The 11,571-nt window shown below is 55.9% G+C and overlaps 1 protein-coding gene across 3 annotated transcripts in view; it reads left to right on the top strand.

Annotated features, from left to right (window-relative positions):
• The window catches only part of Kcnc1 (potassium voltage-gated channel subfamily C member 1), a 40,892-nt gene that overhangs the window by 27,088 nt on the left and 2,233 nt on the right, over positions 1-11,571 (top strand). For all 3 annotated transcript variants that reach the window (XM_055613522.1, XM_055613521.1, XM_055613520.1), the window contains exons 2-3: positions 2,750-3,683; positions 10,378-10,566. In XM_055613522.1, the coding sequence (XP_055469497.1) occupies positions 2,750-3,683; positions 10,378-10,566 (1,123 nt within the window). The remainder of the gene's footprint in view (positions 1-2,749; positions 3,684-10,377; positions 10,567-11,571) is intronic.

Below are 11,571 nucleotides of genomic sequence, written 5' to 3'. Positions count from 1 at the left end.
GTGTGTGTGTGTGTGTGTGTGTGTGTGTGTGTGTGTGTGTGTGTGTGAGTTTCTGGTATCTTCTGTAGTTATTCCCCTTATTTTTTGAGACAGGGTCTCTCACTTGGCCTGGAACTCATGGGTTCAGCTACACTGATTGGCCAGTGAGCTCCAGGGACCCGCCTGACTCTGCTCCCAGCTCTGGGATTACAACTACCCACCACCCTTGAATCTTTTTTTTTCTTTAATGACTTATTTTATTTTACGTGTCTGAGTGTTTGTCTGCACGTAGGTATGCACCACACGCACACAGGGTACCTGCGGGGGCCAGAAGAGGGACAGTGGGTTCAGTAAGACTGAAGCTACAGATGATGTGAGCCACCATGGAGGTTCCAGGAATTGAACCTAGGCCCTGGGAAGAGCTGCAAGTGACTGTAGCCACTGAGCTATCTTTCCATATCCAGCTTTGTTTTGTGGCATGGCTTCTGGGGACAGACTCCACGATTCATGCTTGCATGGCACGAACTTTACCAACGGAACCTTCTCCTCAGCCTCTCTATGCTAATCTTAGGATCTGGCCTTTTCCTGGACCTCTGTGCCCTCTGAAGATGAGTGTTGTAAAGGGACAGATGGCAGGAGCGCTCTGAGGGCTTGGGGGAGCCCTGGAGAACAACGCTGTCTGAGCTATTCTCATGAGCCTCCGCAAACACTAACTATCCATCGCTGGGGACAGACTGATGGCCTCCCTGGGTGCCTGTACAGATTCCTTGAGGAGTGCCTTGGCGAGCTGCCTCCTGAGTCCCACAGCTGCCAGTGGGAGCCTCACCCAGGGAAATGGCTAGTAATGGGGCACTGAGGAGACATGGGATTTCCCAAACACCCTGTGTATGACCAGAAGTTTTTCTGGAAGAAGGAACCTCAGGTACAAAGAGATAAGGAGGGGAGGCACATGGTTGGAGTGGCAGAGAGGTGCATGTGGATACATGAAGGGCAAGGACCCTGAGGCGGGAAGCCAGCCAGGGCACAGTGAGCGTGGCATGCCAGGCTGAGGACTTTGGGCTTTTCCCTGTGGGTCATGTGCCAGCTGGCATGGGCAGCTCTGGGACCAGTAGCCATGTGGCTGAGACTGAAGCAGAGGACCAGCTTTGACAGCAGTGGTCCTGAGGAGAGAGCAGACAGAGGGAAAGGCTGTGGTGGGGTCGCTGCAGGGGAGGATGGCCTGTCCTTAGGGAGTCCAGGCTGTACAGGCCAAGCTCCAGGAGAGACCTGGAGCGAGTCCAGGTCCAAATACAGAGAGTACATCCTTTGCTCCAAGGATGAGCTTGGAAGGGCTGCAGAGCTTTGTGAACTGGGGTTGATGGTGGATGACTCTTCTTTTTGCCTCCATTTTGCTTCCCTGGTTTGTCCTCCATGCGTCCCAGGTCTGGAAGAGCTGGATCCTGAGAGCAGAGCTTCCTGGAGCCAGAAGATCCCTTTTCTGCCCTTGTTCCCGCAGCTTTTGCCAGCCCCACATGCTTCACGGGGTGGAGGGGCTCCTATTTCCAACCCAGTACCTTCTGCTGGCCTCTGTATGTGTCACCCTGAGCTGGACAGGGGCTCTCAGAGAGCCGGGCAGGAGCCTTATCTCTGTGCTGGTGCCTGGTAAAGAGTGGTGGGAAGAAAGGATGGATGGGTGAATCGGGGAAAAGGAAGGAGAGAGACGATTTGAGTAGAAGAAAGGGAGGGGGAGGAGAGAAGGAAGAAAGAATGAGCGGATAGATAGATAGATGGAGTCTGAATAGAAGAAAGGAAGGATGAACAGAATGGAGGGAGAGTTAGAAGGAAGAAAAGGACGAAGCAAGCAAGGAAGGAAGATGGCTGGATGGAAGGAGGCATGGGTTCATAGAAGGATGCAACTGGGAGGCAGCCGATGCCTGGGAGAAACGGTTCTGAGGCACTGCTGATTAAACCAGCCGTGTGCTGGCGCACTGTAACCGCAGATTCCGCGGGTCTTTTCATGTCTGTGGCTCGGGTGGCAGGAAGTATCACCTCATAAGACTGCTGACAGTCTAAAATTCTGTTCCCTACCTGCAGCCCACATGGTTTAGAAGACCCGCTTAGTTCTTAGTACTCAGATCCTTTGGCAGATTGGGCTCCAGGCTCCAGAGTCTTGGTCAACCCAACCAAGCAATTCTGGGGCTGCAAGAGCACACCCCTGGAATGGAGGAGGGGTGCCAGTGTCAACCCAACCCTTAGAGACACTTGACTTCCGGCTGCTGATTGGGGCGGGGGTGCTCTTTAAACAGACCGGAGTCCAGATGGACACAGCCTCCAAGGAGCCCGATGCTGGTAGAGCAGTTTGCTTGTATTCCCTTCCCAGGGTCACTGTCAGTGTAGCCAACCGCTGTGACGAACACCTCTGATTTCAGCGGCTTGAGACAGTACAAGCCTTGGGGTTTTTCCTTTTGTTTTTGTTTCTCATGAGAGTATTTGGGGACAGCCCACCCTAGTGGAACCAGGCTCCTTCTCTTTTGTGGCTCTGGGGGACCTGGGACATCCTCGTTTGGTTGGCAGCGGGGAAGGAGGCAGAGATGGACAGGGATGCAGGCTTTGGTGGCCATGCAGGCTCCAGGGAGGAGGATGTGGCTTGTCAGCTTAGTTTGGGTTGGAGGGGCTCTGTGCATTCCCTGCCACTGATGTGGCGCTGTGCCTGGACCCAGCGTAAGGCCCTCCAGGTCTCCCCACTCTGAGTGGAAAGCCTTTACTCTGACTCATGTGTTTCTCTCTACAGTATGTGGCCTTCGCCTCCCTCTTCTTCATCCTGGTCTCCATCACCACCTTCTGCCTGGAGACCCACGAGCGCTTCAACCCCATCGTGAACAAGACGGAAATCGAGAATGTTCGAAATGGCACGCAAGTGCGCTACTACCGGGAAGCAGAGACTGAGGCCTTCCTCACCTACATCGAGGGCGTGTGCGTGGTCTGGTTCACCTTCGAGTTTCTCATGCGCGTTGTCTTCTGTCCCAACAAAGTGGAGTTCATCAAGAACTCGCTCAACATCATTGACTTTGTGGCCATCCTCCCCTTCTACCTGGAGGTGGGCCTCAGCGGCCTGTCCTCTAAGGCCGCCAAGGATGTCCTGGGCTTCCTGCGTGTCGTCCGCTTCGTGCGAATCCTGCGCATCTTCAAGCTGACCCGCCACTTCGTGGGCCTGCGGGTCCTGGGCCACACACTCCGTGCCAGCACAAATGAGTTCCTGCTGCTTATCATTTTCTTGGCCCTGGGCGTGCTCATCTTTGCCACCATGATCTACTATGCTGAGAGAATAGGGGCTCAGCCCAATGACCCCAGCGCCAGTGAGCACACACACTTTAAAAATATTCCCATCGGCTTCTGGTGGGCTGTGGTCACCATGACAACACTGGGCTATGGAGACATGTATCCTCAGACGTGGTCTGGCATGTTGGTGGGAGCACTGTGTGCCCTGGCGGGAGTGCTGACCATTGCCATGCCGGTGCCTGTCATCGTGAACAATTTTGGGATGTACTACTCTCTAGCCATGGCTAAGCAGAAACTACCAAAGAAAAAAAAGAAGCATATTCCACGGCCACCACAGCTGGGATCTCCCAATTACTGTAAATCTGTCGTAAACTCTCCTCACCACAGTACTCAGAGTGACACATGCCCGCTGGCACAGGAAGAAATTTTAGAAATTAACAGAGCAGGTAGGAAGCCTCTTAGAGGCATGTCAATCTGACCTTTCACCTCTGCTCCCTGTAGCAATGATTCCAGATTCAGCCAGACTGCTTCCTTAGTTCCATGGGCGACCCAGGACCCTGTGCTCAATCTTGAGGTGTGGAGCCCGGGGCCCCAGGGAGACGCTGGGGCGTCAAAGCCAGAAGGCAAGAGCTTGCTAGTAGAACCTCAGCGGGGGCCCTGGGTAAAGAGGTCGGTCTCAGGAGTTCCAGCGAAGTTTGCTGAGGAGTCCCTTAGCAGAAGCCTAAAGGCTGCTGCTTGGTTGGAAGGAGTCAGGCAGAGCTCTCTGACAGGCTCCTGACCCAATGGTGGGCAGGGGAGGGGCGTGGGTGATTCAGAAACGCCATACAGCCTTTGATTTGGTCTTTAACCCGGGTGCCTTCAGGCTGTGTAGACTGGCAGGGGGTATGTGAGATCTGGCAGTGCGGTCCCGCAAAGGCAATAGCCAGGATCCTCAGCCCTAGCAGAAGCTGTCTCCATAGCTGAGTAGACTCCTGCCCTGACGCCAGCAGCTCCAGGCCTTTGCTGGGAGTCGCCCCTAGCCTTCCGCGACACGCTTCCTTACCCTACAGCATGCTGACCCCACGCACCTCTGCCACCACTGTAGACTTCAGCGCTGACCTTTAGGAGCCTGTTGGAGGGACACTGGCTTTCACGTTGTCTGTTTGGGTTGATGGTCCAGTGGGAGTGTCTGGTGACCCGCTAAGGGAAGCGGCTGGTGAGCAAAGCGCGAGAGGGGGCCACAGCGTTCGGACCAGCAAGCTCCTCCCACCACCAAGAGCTGTCCCCAAATCTAGCGGTAGGGACAGCAGCAGCGGCACTATGAGAAATCCCAACCACTTACCCACGAGTTCACTGGGAGGCGGGTGGGGTGCGGTGAGCCAGCACTAGTCGCTGAGGGATATATTCTCATATTCCATGGCGAGTGGCTCATCATGGGACTGTCTCAGTTTTATGAGAACCTGCACATAGCACATAACGTTGAGCACGGGCTCTGGTCCGAGGAGGAAAACCCATAATCTACCTCTTCCCATGGAATCCCATTGGCTAACTCTGAGGAGACGGGGGTCTCCGAGGAACAGATGACCCAGAGAAGAGTGGCAGTGCCGAGCTGAGAGGTTCCGGCTGAGTGTGGGTTTGGCGCGTGTTATTGGATTCCTTTAGTCTATGAAGAGCACCCTGTGCCTGGGTCTGGCAGAGGGCTGCCAGCTAGCTCAGCCTCAGGTGAGAAAGTCTCCCTTTCACTTGGGTGGCCTCCCTCAGTGGATGGTGGTCCTTCGCTGCTGGTGTGCTACCCGACTCACCTTCCGACCCCAGTCCTTTATCCTCCTGGCTGGGGCAGCCTAGACAGTGTCCCAAGGCCTGCTTCCTCGCTCTCCTTCCTGAGACTTCTGTAGGTACATCAGCAAAATGTAGCTTTTGTTTTAGCTTGGGGCAGGGAACACAGGTGTCTGAGGTGAAGAGAGGCCCTGGCCAAGCCATGTCTCCAATTATGGGAAGCCCTAGGCCTACCCTTCTGTTTTGAGCTAGCTACCATTTCACCCCAGCAACCACCACCAGGGCAAGGACACTTTCCCCAGCTCCAAGGCCTACCCTCTCCCTAGCTCTACTGTGGGGCCCAGCAGGACGTGCTCAGCCCTTCTGACTCATCTTCCCCAACACTTCTGTCAGTCAGGATTGGTGCTCTATAAACAGGCCGGGGCAGCCCATTGTTGATCCCCAGCTCATTCTAGCCAGGCACAGATTCCTCTGCACATCCTGACAGTGACAATCTTGTTGTCCATGTACTGAAGGCACACACGCATGCGCGCGCGCGCGTACACACACACACACCCCCCACTCAGCTAGTCCTAGGAACATTAGCCTTCCCCTCACGTGGCAGCAGCCTACAAGCCTACAAACTGCTGTGGGATTTCCTCTGGGTTCCTCAGCCCTGTCCAGCCTCCCTGCCCCGGCAGACACCTTGTCTTGGCTTCATGTTTCAGAGAGCTCTGATTTGGGCAGTCTGATTTGAGCTCTCTGAGTTCAAGTGCCCGCTTTTCCCTGCCTCCACACACACACTATTCCCTTCCCTCTCTTGCTGTTTTGGTGCTGTCCCGATGTTCAGCCCATCCCCTGGGCTCCAGGACTCTAGCCCCACCTTGAGCCTCCTCTTTCACCAGGACACTGCTCACCTCAGTGCTGCAGTATGAGACCAGGCATATCTGTTGCTGGGGTATGTTAGGTTCTCAGGGCTTCTCTTCCACCATCCCTGGACCATGGGCTCCCTTCCCATGTAACTTCTTATATGCCTGGATGGGTGCGAGGTGGAGGTAAGAAAGCAAGGGAGAAGCCAGAGTGCAAGAAGGCAGATGCGGTGGAGACTCGGCATCACTGGAACGTGGGAGGTGCGATGTCCCACAAGGTCCTGTGTCAAAGGTAGGCAAGCAGGTCCCTAAGCAGCGCTTTCTCTAATTCCATTTCTAACTCCTGGGCTAGGCCCTGGGCTAGAACACTGGGCTCTGCGCTGCAGCCAGGCCTCCAGCTGCACCAAACCCTCCCCTCCCCTCCACTTCAGAGTCACTGCTCAAGCCACAGTCTGTCTGTCTGTCCCAGGGATGTTGCAAGCTCCTTTGGGCCACGGTTTGCACGGCCTCAGTATTTGTGGGATCTTGTCCTGAGGGCTTGCCAAGGGTTCGGGTCTCCTCTGGCCATGAGCTGGGAGGCACAGGGAGGGATTGTCAGGAACTGAGCTCCCAGGAGCAGCAGCCCTCCTCCAAGAAGGGGCCTCAGTTCCCAGCCCTAGCCCCCAGCCCCCAACTCCTTACAGTGGGGCCAAGCACTTGCTCCGGGCAGTTGGGAGTGTCTGTTGTCCCCGCCGTCCTGCCATGTCCATTCTTGTGTGTCTTATCATATCTGCTCCTGTGATGTGGGTCGGTCCTTTGTGGTGTGGGGTTCTGGGGTTACAGGTTCCCAGCAGAAGGGATATTAGAGATGTGGGTGTCGGGTTTGGCTCCCTTCTTGCCCGTGGGTGTTCAGAGCGGAAGTGCAGTCTCAGAAACACCCCACCCCAGCCTCAGGACCCACTGCTGCAGCCTCAGGGTGGTTTGGGGGAAGGAGTTTCTTTTCTGAGCACCAGAATCCAAAGTCCCCTAATGCTGGGCCCTCCAGCTGTCCTCTCTTGGGCTGCAGTGGCTGCCTGGGAATAATTCTAGACCATGGGGTAGGGAGGGTGACAGGATTGGGGGCAGAATCGATGGGGCAAGATAGGCAGCTGAAGACAGTCCAGTTGCAGGCCTGGCAGCTGGACCTAGAATGGAGTCCACACTGCCCATATGGGTGAAGGGAAAGCCGAGGAATGAGAGGGCTGTGGGCCAGGAACAGGTGTTCTTTTCTGTGTTGTTCACATTCTCTCTCTCTCTCTCTCTCTCCCTCTCCCTTTCTTTCTCCCTCCCTCCCTCCCTCCCTCCCTCCCTCCCTCCCTCCCTCCCTCCCTCCCTCCCTCCCTCCTTCCACTAATCATGTCTCTTTCTCTCCTTGTTTTGTTGCATGAGTGTGCTGGTTCCTATGACGGTGCCCCTCACAGCTTGTTACCCCCTTAGCCTGGGATGTTTCCCCCTGAGTCCCAGCTGGGCAGACCCCTTTGGGACACGCCCAAGGCAATGCCCGGCCCAACTAACCCCAGTCCAGTCCTGCGTGTGCCTGGCGGCACCCGCTGCTGATATGAACAGTAAGTATGCTGTCAGAAGTGTCCGGGAGATGGCAGAAAAGCCAGCCTGCTGACAGAGGGCCTGGTCACGTAGGTTCTCCTTGCTCCAAAGTTTAAAAAAAAATGACCCTCTCACAGACGTTCATCTCAGCTCATTTCAAAGCCTGGAAACCATCACTGAGACCGCTGCCCATGCTGTCATTTCATCATCGCAGGCCTGTGGGGTAGTGGTGTCCTGGGGCCCTGGGCTAGAGGAGACAGGCCCAGCTCTCTGAAAGCAAGCTTCTAGCTTCTCTTTCACTCCAGGGGGGACAAGCAGGTGGTGGGACTCCGTGACATTGCGCCTGAGGCCTTTCTCACGGTTCCTCAGTTTTAGACAGTTGGTCTTCTTTGGTTGTTCTCTCGTCTGGCCATCCGCACTGGAGTTTGGGGCAGGAAGTGAATGGCCCGGTTGCTGAGAGCGTCTTCAACTACAGCCACCCAGCTGCAGACCCTTTTTCAAAGGTCAGGGCTGAAAGAAAAAGCAGGCTCCAGGGGCATCCTGGAAACTGCCCACCATCCTGTCCCCCTAGATCCCAGATGCTGTTCCTTGCCCCTGGACCCCCAGAAGGACTGCCCCACTTTCAAACCCTTTACAGTTCAAGGCGAGAGCCGTGGGGGCAGGGGTCATGTAGGCGGAGACTCAGGGCCAGAGGAGGGGTCTCAGGCTGCGCTGTCTCTATGGAGGCAGAGACGGGAAAGCGCTGTCACTATTTGACCCTTCTCTGGAGCAGATGAGCAGGCTGTGGACACACACTCAAGAGCATCTTTGCCAGCTAGAGAAGGTGCACTTGAAGTCACTATTCTTCCCCAAGCACGACACATGGACCCCAGCTTCCATCCTCTTCCCTACCATACTACCTTCCCCGTCCCTCCAGCATTGTCCTTCCAGCCCACAGACCCTCTGTAAGGGAGACGAGAGCCAAATGGAACGCAAGGGACGGCCCCATATCCTAGGCAGCCCCCAGCTTGTCACATGGTGCCAGAGTTTCCCTAGTAACTGGCCTTGTGGTTCAGAGCTGATGAGGAGCGGAGGCCCTGGGATCTTCAAGGGACGCACTGTACGTGAAATGCCTTGCCATCTTGTACGACAGACTTTTTTAAGTTCCAAAATTATGATGGGAAACTTTTTTTTTTTGATTTGCTTTCTGAATAAACCTGATTGGTCCATTTCTCTTTTGACTGACTGCCTCTTTGTAGTGACGCACACGGGTGGTGGCCCCGCTCACGCGCACGCCACGTGTGTGCACGCAGGGAGGGCCACTCCCTCGTGTAGTTACATGATGTGAACAGGATCATGGGAGAGGGTCAGCTGAGTGGGGGACTTGCCCTAGCTTTCTTTCAGAGAGCCTCCCCTCACACATCCTCCGGGTTGCTTCCTTCTCTCACTGAAGGGCTCTCCCATGACCTTCCCCACAGGTGCAGCGTTTGACTGGGCTTTACCCTAGCAGAGTCCCCAAAAAGGACAGAAGAGGGGACAAGGTCAGTCAGAGCCGCCCCTGCCAGGTGCCAAAGGCCTCCAAATCTTTGCTCTTGAAGTCAGGAGGGCCAGAGTGCCTGGTGGTGGCCATGTTTTTTCCCCCACAATACATGTCCCCCTGAGACCTCCTCCCAGCTTCCTTCTTAGGCTGCTACAGAAGCCAAGCCTCAAATTCCCCCCACCCAAGGCCATCAGCATCTGTTGTCCCTGCATATCCATTTGCTCTGCTTCAGGGAGGGACAGGAATGGAGCCCCTCCCACATCCCTGTCCAGCTCTCACAGCCTCATGCATATGCATATCTTTGTTGTGCAAGCAGACCAGGTCCCCTAGAGTGGTCTATGGAGACACTGAGGGATGTGTGGGGGTGGCAGTGTAAGTCTGCATGGGGGCGGAGCAAATGGAGTGACCTCACTGGGGCTGTGGGGACACAGGAAACTAGTCTGCATTGATGGTGGGGCAGCACAATCAGATTGTCCCCATGTTGAAGTGGCTGTACCAGGGAACAGGAACTCGAAGGGACCTGACTGGGTCTCTGTAGTGCAGGTATGGCCAGCTCTTGTCTGTGTACAGGACAGTCTCAGAGGGACCTGACTTTGTACCGTGTGAACAGTGTAGATGGTGTGATCAGGCTCAGCCAGTGGAGAAGGCAGTCTCAGAGGGACCAGCCTGGGGTTCCTGTAAACAGAGGAACAGAGGTATGGCCAGTCTAGTCTCCATAGGACACAGCCTGGTAAAAAGGCTTCATTCATATGAGGGACAGTGTAAAATGTGTGTCCAGGCTAGTCTGTGTTCCTCTGGGGACAGGCTATGCGATTAGGCCTAGTCTGAATGGGATAAGGTTAGAGCGGGCTCCAGACTTGGTCCTCATGGAGACAGAGAAGAAGGCGGGGCATCTGAATGGTCAAGTTGGTCCTGCATGGGAGCGAGCTGAGCCATCAGACGGGGGATACAGCAAGAACAGATGGTGGGATGGAATCAGCATGCAGGGGTGGAGGAGGTGGGGTCTCGCCGGCCCTACGCTGAGTGTTGCTGAGAGGTAGCCAGATGCTGGTTAGAAGTACAGGGGTCTGAAAGGCTGCCTTTCTGGACTGGGGCCTTTCTGAGTGTCTGTCTGTCTTCTCCCCGAGCCGTGTGTCTGGCCCTCTACCCATGAATACATCATACCATCCTGTCTCATTAACCCTGCCTTGGGCTCTGGGCCTGGCCCCCAACACCACAAGCCAGGCCCATCACCAATTCATCTTTTTGCAAACTTTGAGCAAACCTAGGAGTCTCCCCCCGTCCCCCCACATCGTCAGCAGCCCACCCCAGCCTGGCACCCTCCTCCTCGGATCTCCCACTTTTCCATCATCAGGAACGAGAAGTCCTTTGTCAAATGCCCCACCTTCGGCCTGTCACCCCCCCCTCACTAAACAGTTTTCGGTGTCTCAATAGCTTCTGCTTATATGTTTGAAGATTCCAAACTGAATGGGGAGGTGGCGAAGGCCGCGCTGGCGAACGAAGACTGCCCCCACATAGACCAGGCCCTCACTCCCGAGGAGGGCCTGCCCTTTACCCGCTCGGGCACCCGCGAGAGATACGGACCCTGCTTCCTCTTGTCCACCGGGGAGTACGCGTGCCCGCCTGGTGGAGGAATGAGAAAGGGTATGTAGAGAAGGCTGGAGCTCTCTGCATCGGCCGGGCCCGCCTTGCCTTGCTCCTGCAGATGGGTGGGCAGGGAGGCGGGCAAGGGGCGCTGAGGGGTAGAGAGGCACACTGAGGGGGCGAGGATTGGGGGAGTCTCCCAGGGTTGGCCTCTGGAGGTCAGAGTTCTTTCTCCAAGGGGGATGGATGGCAGGCCGGCAGAGAGGAGCTGAGGCCCAGGCATCTGTAGGTTGGTATTCAGAGAAGTGAGAGAAAGTGGCTTGACCCAGGGTGGATGACCACGGGAGGTAAACCCAAGCCAAGGGGGTATCCAAGGAGACGGGGGCGTCTCGGCTCCCTCAGACTTCTCCAGTGGGGCAGAGCATGTAGAAAAGGTGGCGTGTTCTCTCCCAGCCTTTAGCTGTGGAGGACCGTTGGCTTGGCCACCACCCTGGGAATTTAGTCTGAGGTTGTGCTATGGAAGAGGCATCCTTTACAGAGGATGTGCAGGCCAGTGGAAAGGGAGGCTCCATAGAGAGGTGACTTTGGAGCTGGGAGGTCAGCTGTGTGCTAGTCAGAGTACTGAGAGTGGTAGCCAGAGAACTTGCCGAGACCAGGTGTGTCACCAGGACTTTGCATAGCCCCACTCATGGCCAGAGCACATTACTGGCCGCCCCAGCCGTGGCCAGCCCCACTGTGGTGAAGGCTGAGACCTTGCAGTCAGGTGGTCTTGCAGTCAGGGCTTTGGAGAGGGTTAGCATGGGCTGGTCAAGGCCTGGGGAAGACCTCACAGGGCTGCAGGCACTGCCCTGGGCCTTTCTCAGTGCAGCACGCTAGCCGGGAGCTCACGCGTGTTCCCGTGCACCTCACATGCTCATGGGGATGCATGGTGACAGGGTGTGCCAGGCGCAAGTCAGGTTCTGAGAGTAACGGCTGGTGTGGAGTCTGTAGCCTTGGTCAGCGGTGCTAACGTTAGTTCAGCCAGCCGCCAGCAGGAGCTTAGACGTCAAGAATCAAACGCAGGTC

Source organism: Psammomys obesus, unplaced genomic scaffold (genome assembly GCF_907164565.1).
Source record: "Psammomys obesus unplaced genomic scaffold, mPsaObe1.curated_primary_1811, whole genome shotgun sequence".
In the NCBI taxonomy this organism is placed as follows: domain Eukaryota; kingdom Metazoa; phylum Chordata; class Mammalia; order Rodentia; family Muridae; genus Psammomys; species Psammomys obesus.
The sequence above is the reverse complement of the archived record's forward strand: the minus strand, read 5'-3'. Positions and strand labels throughout refer to the sequence as shown.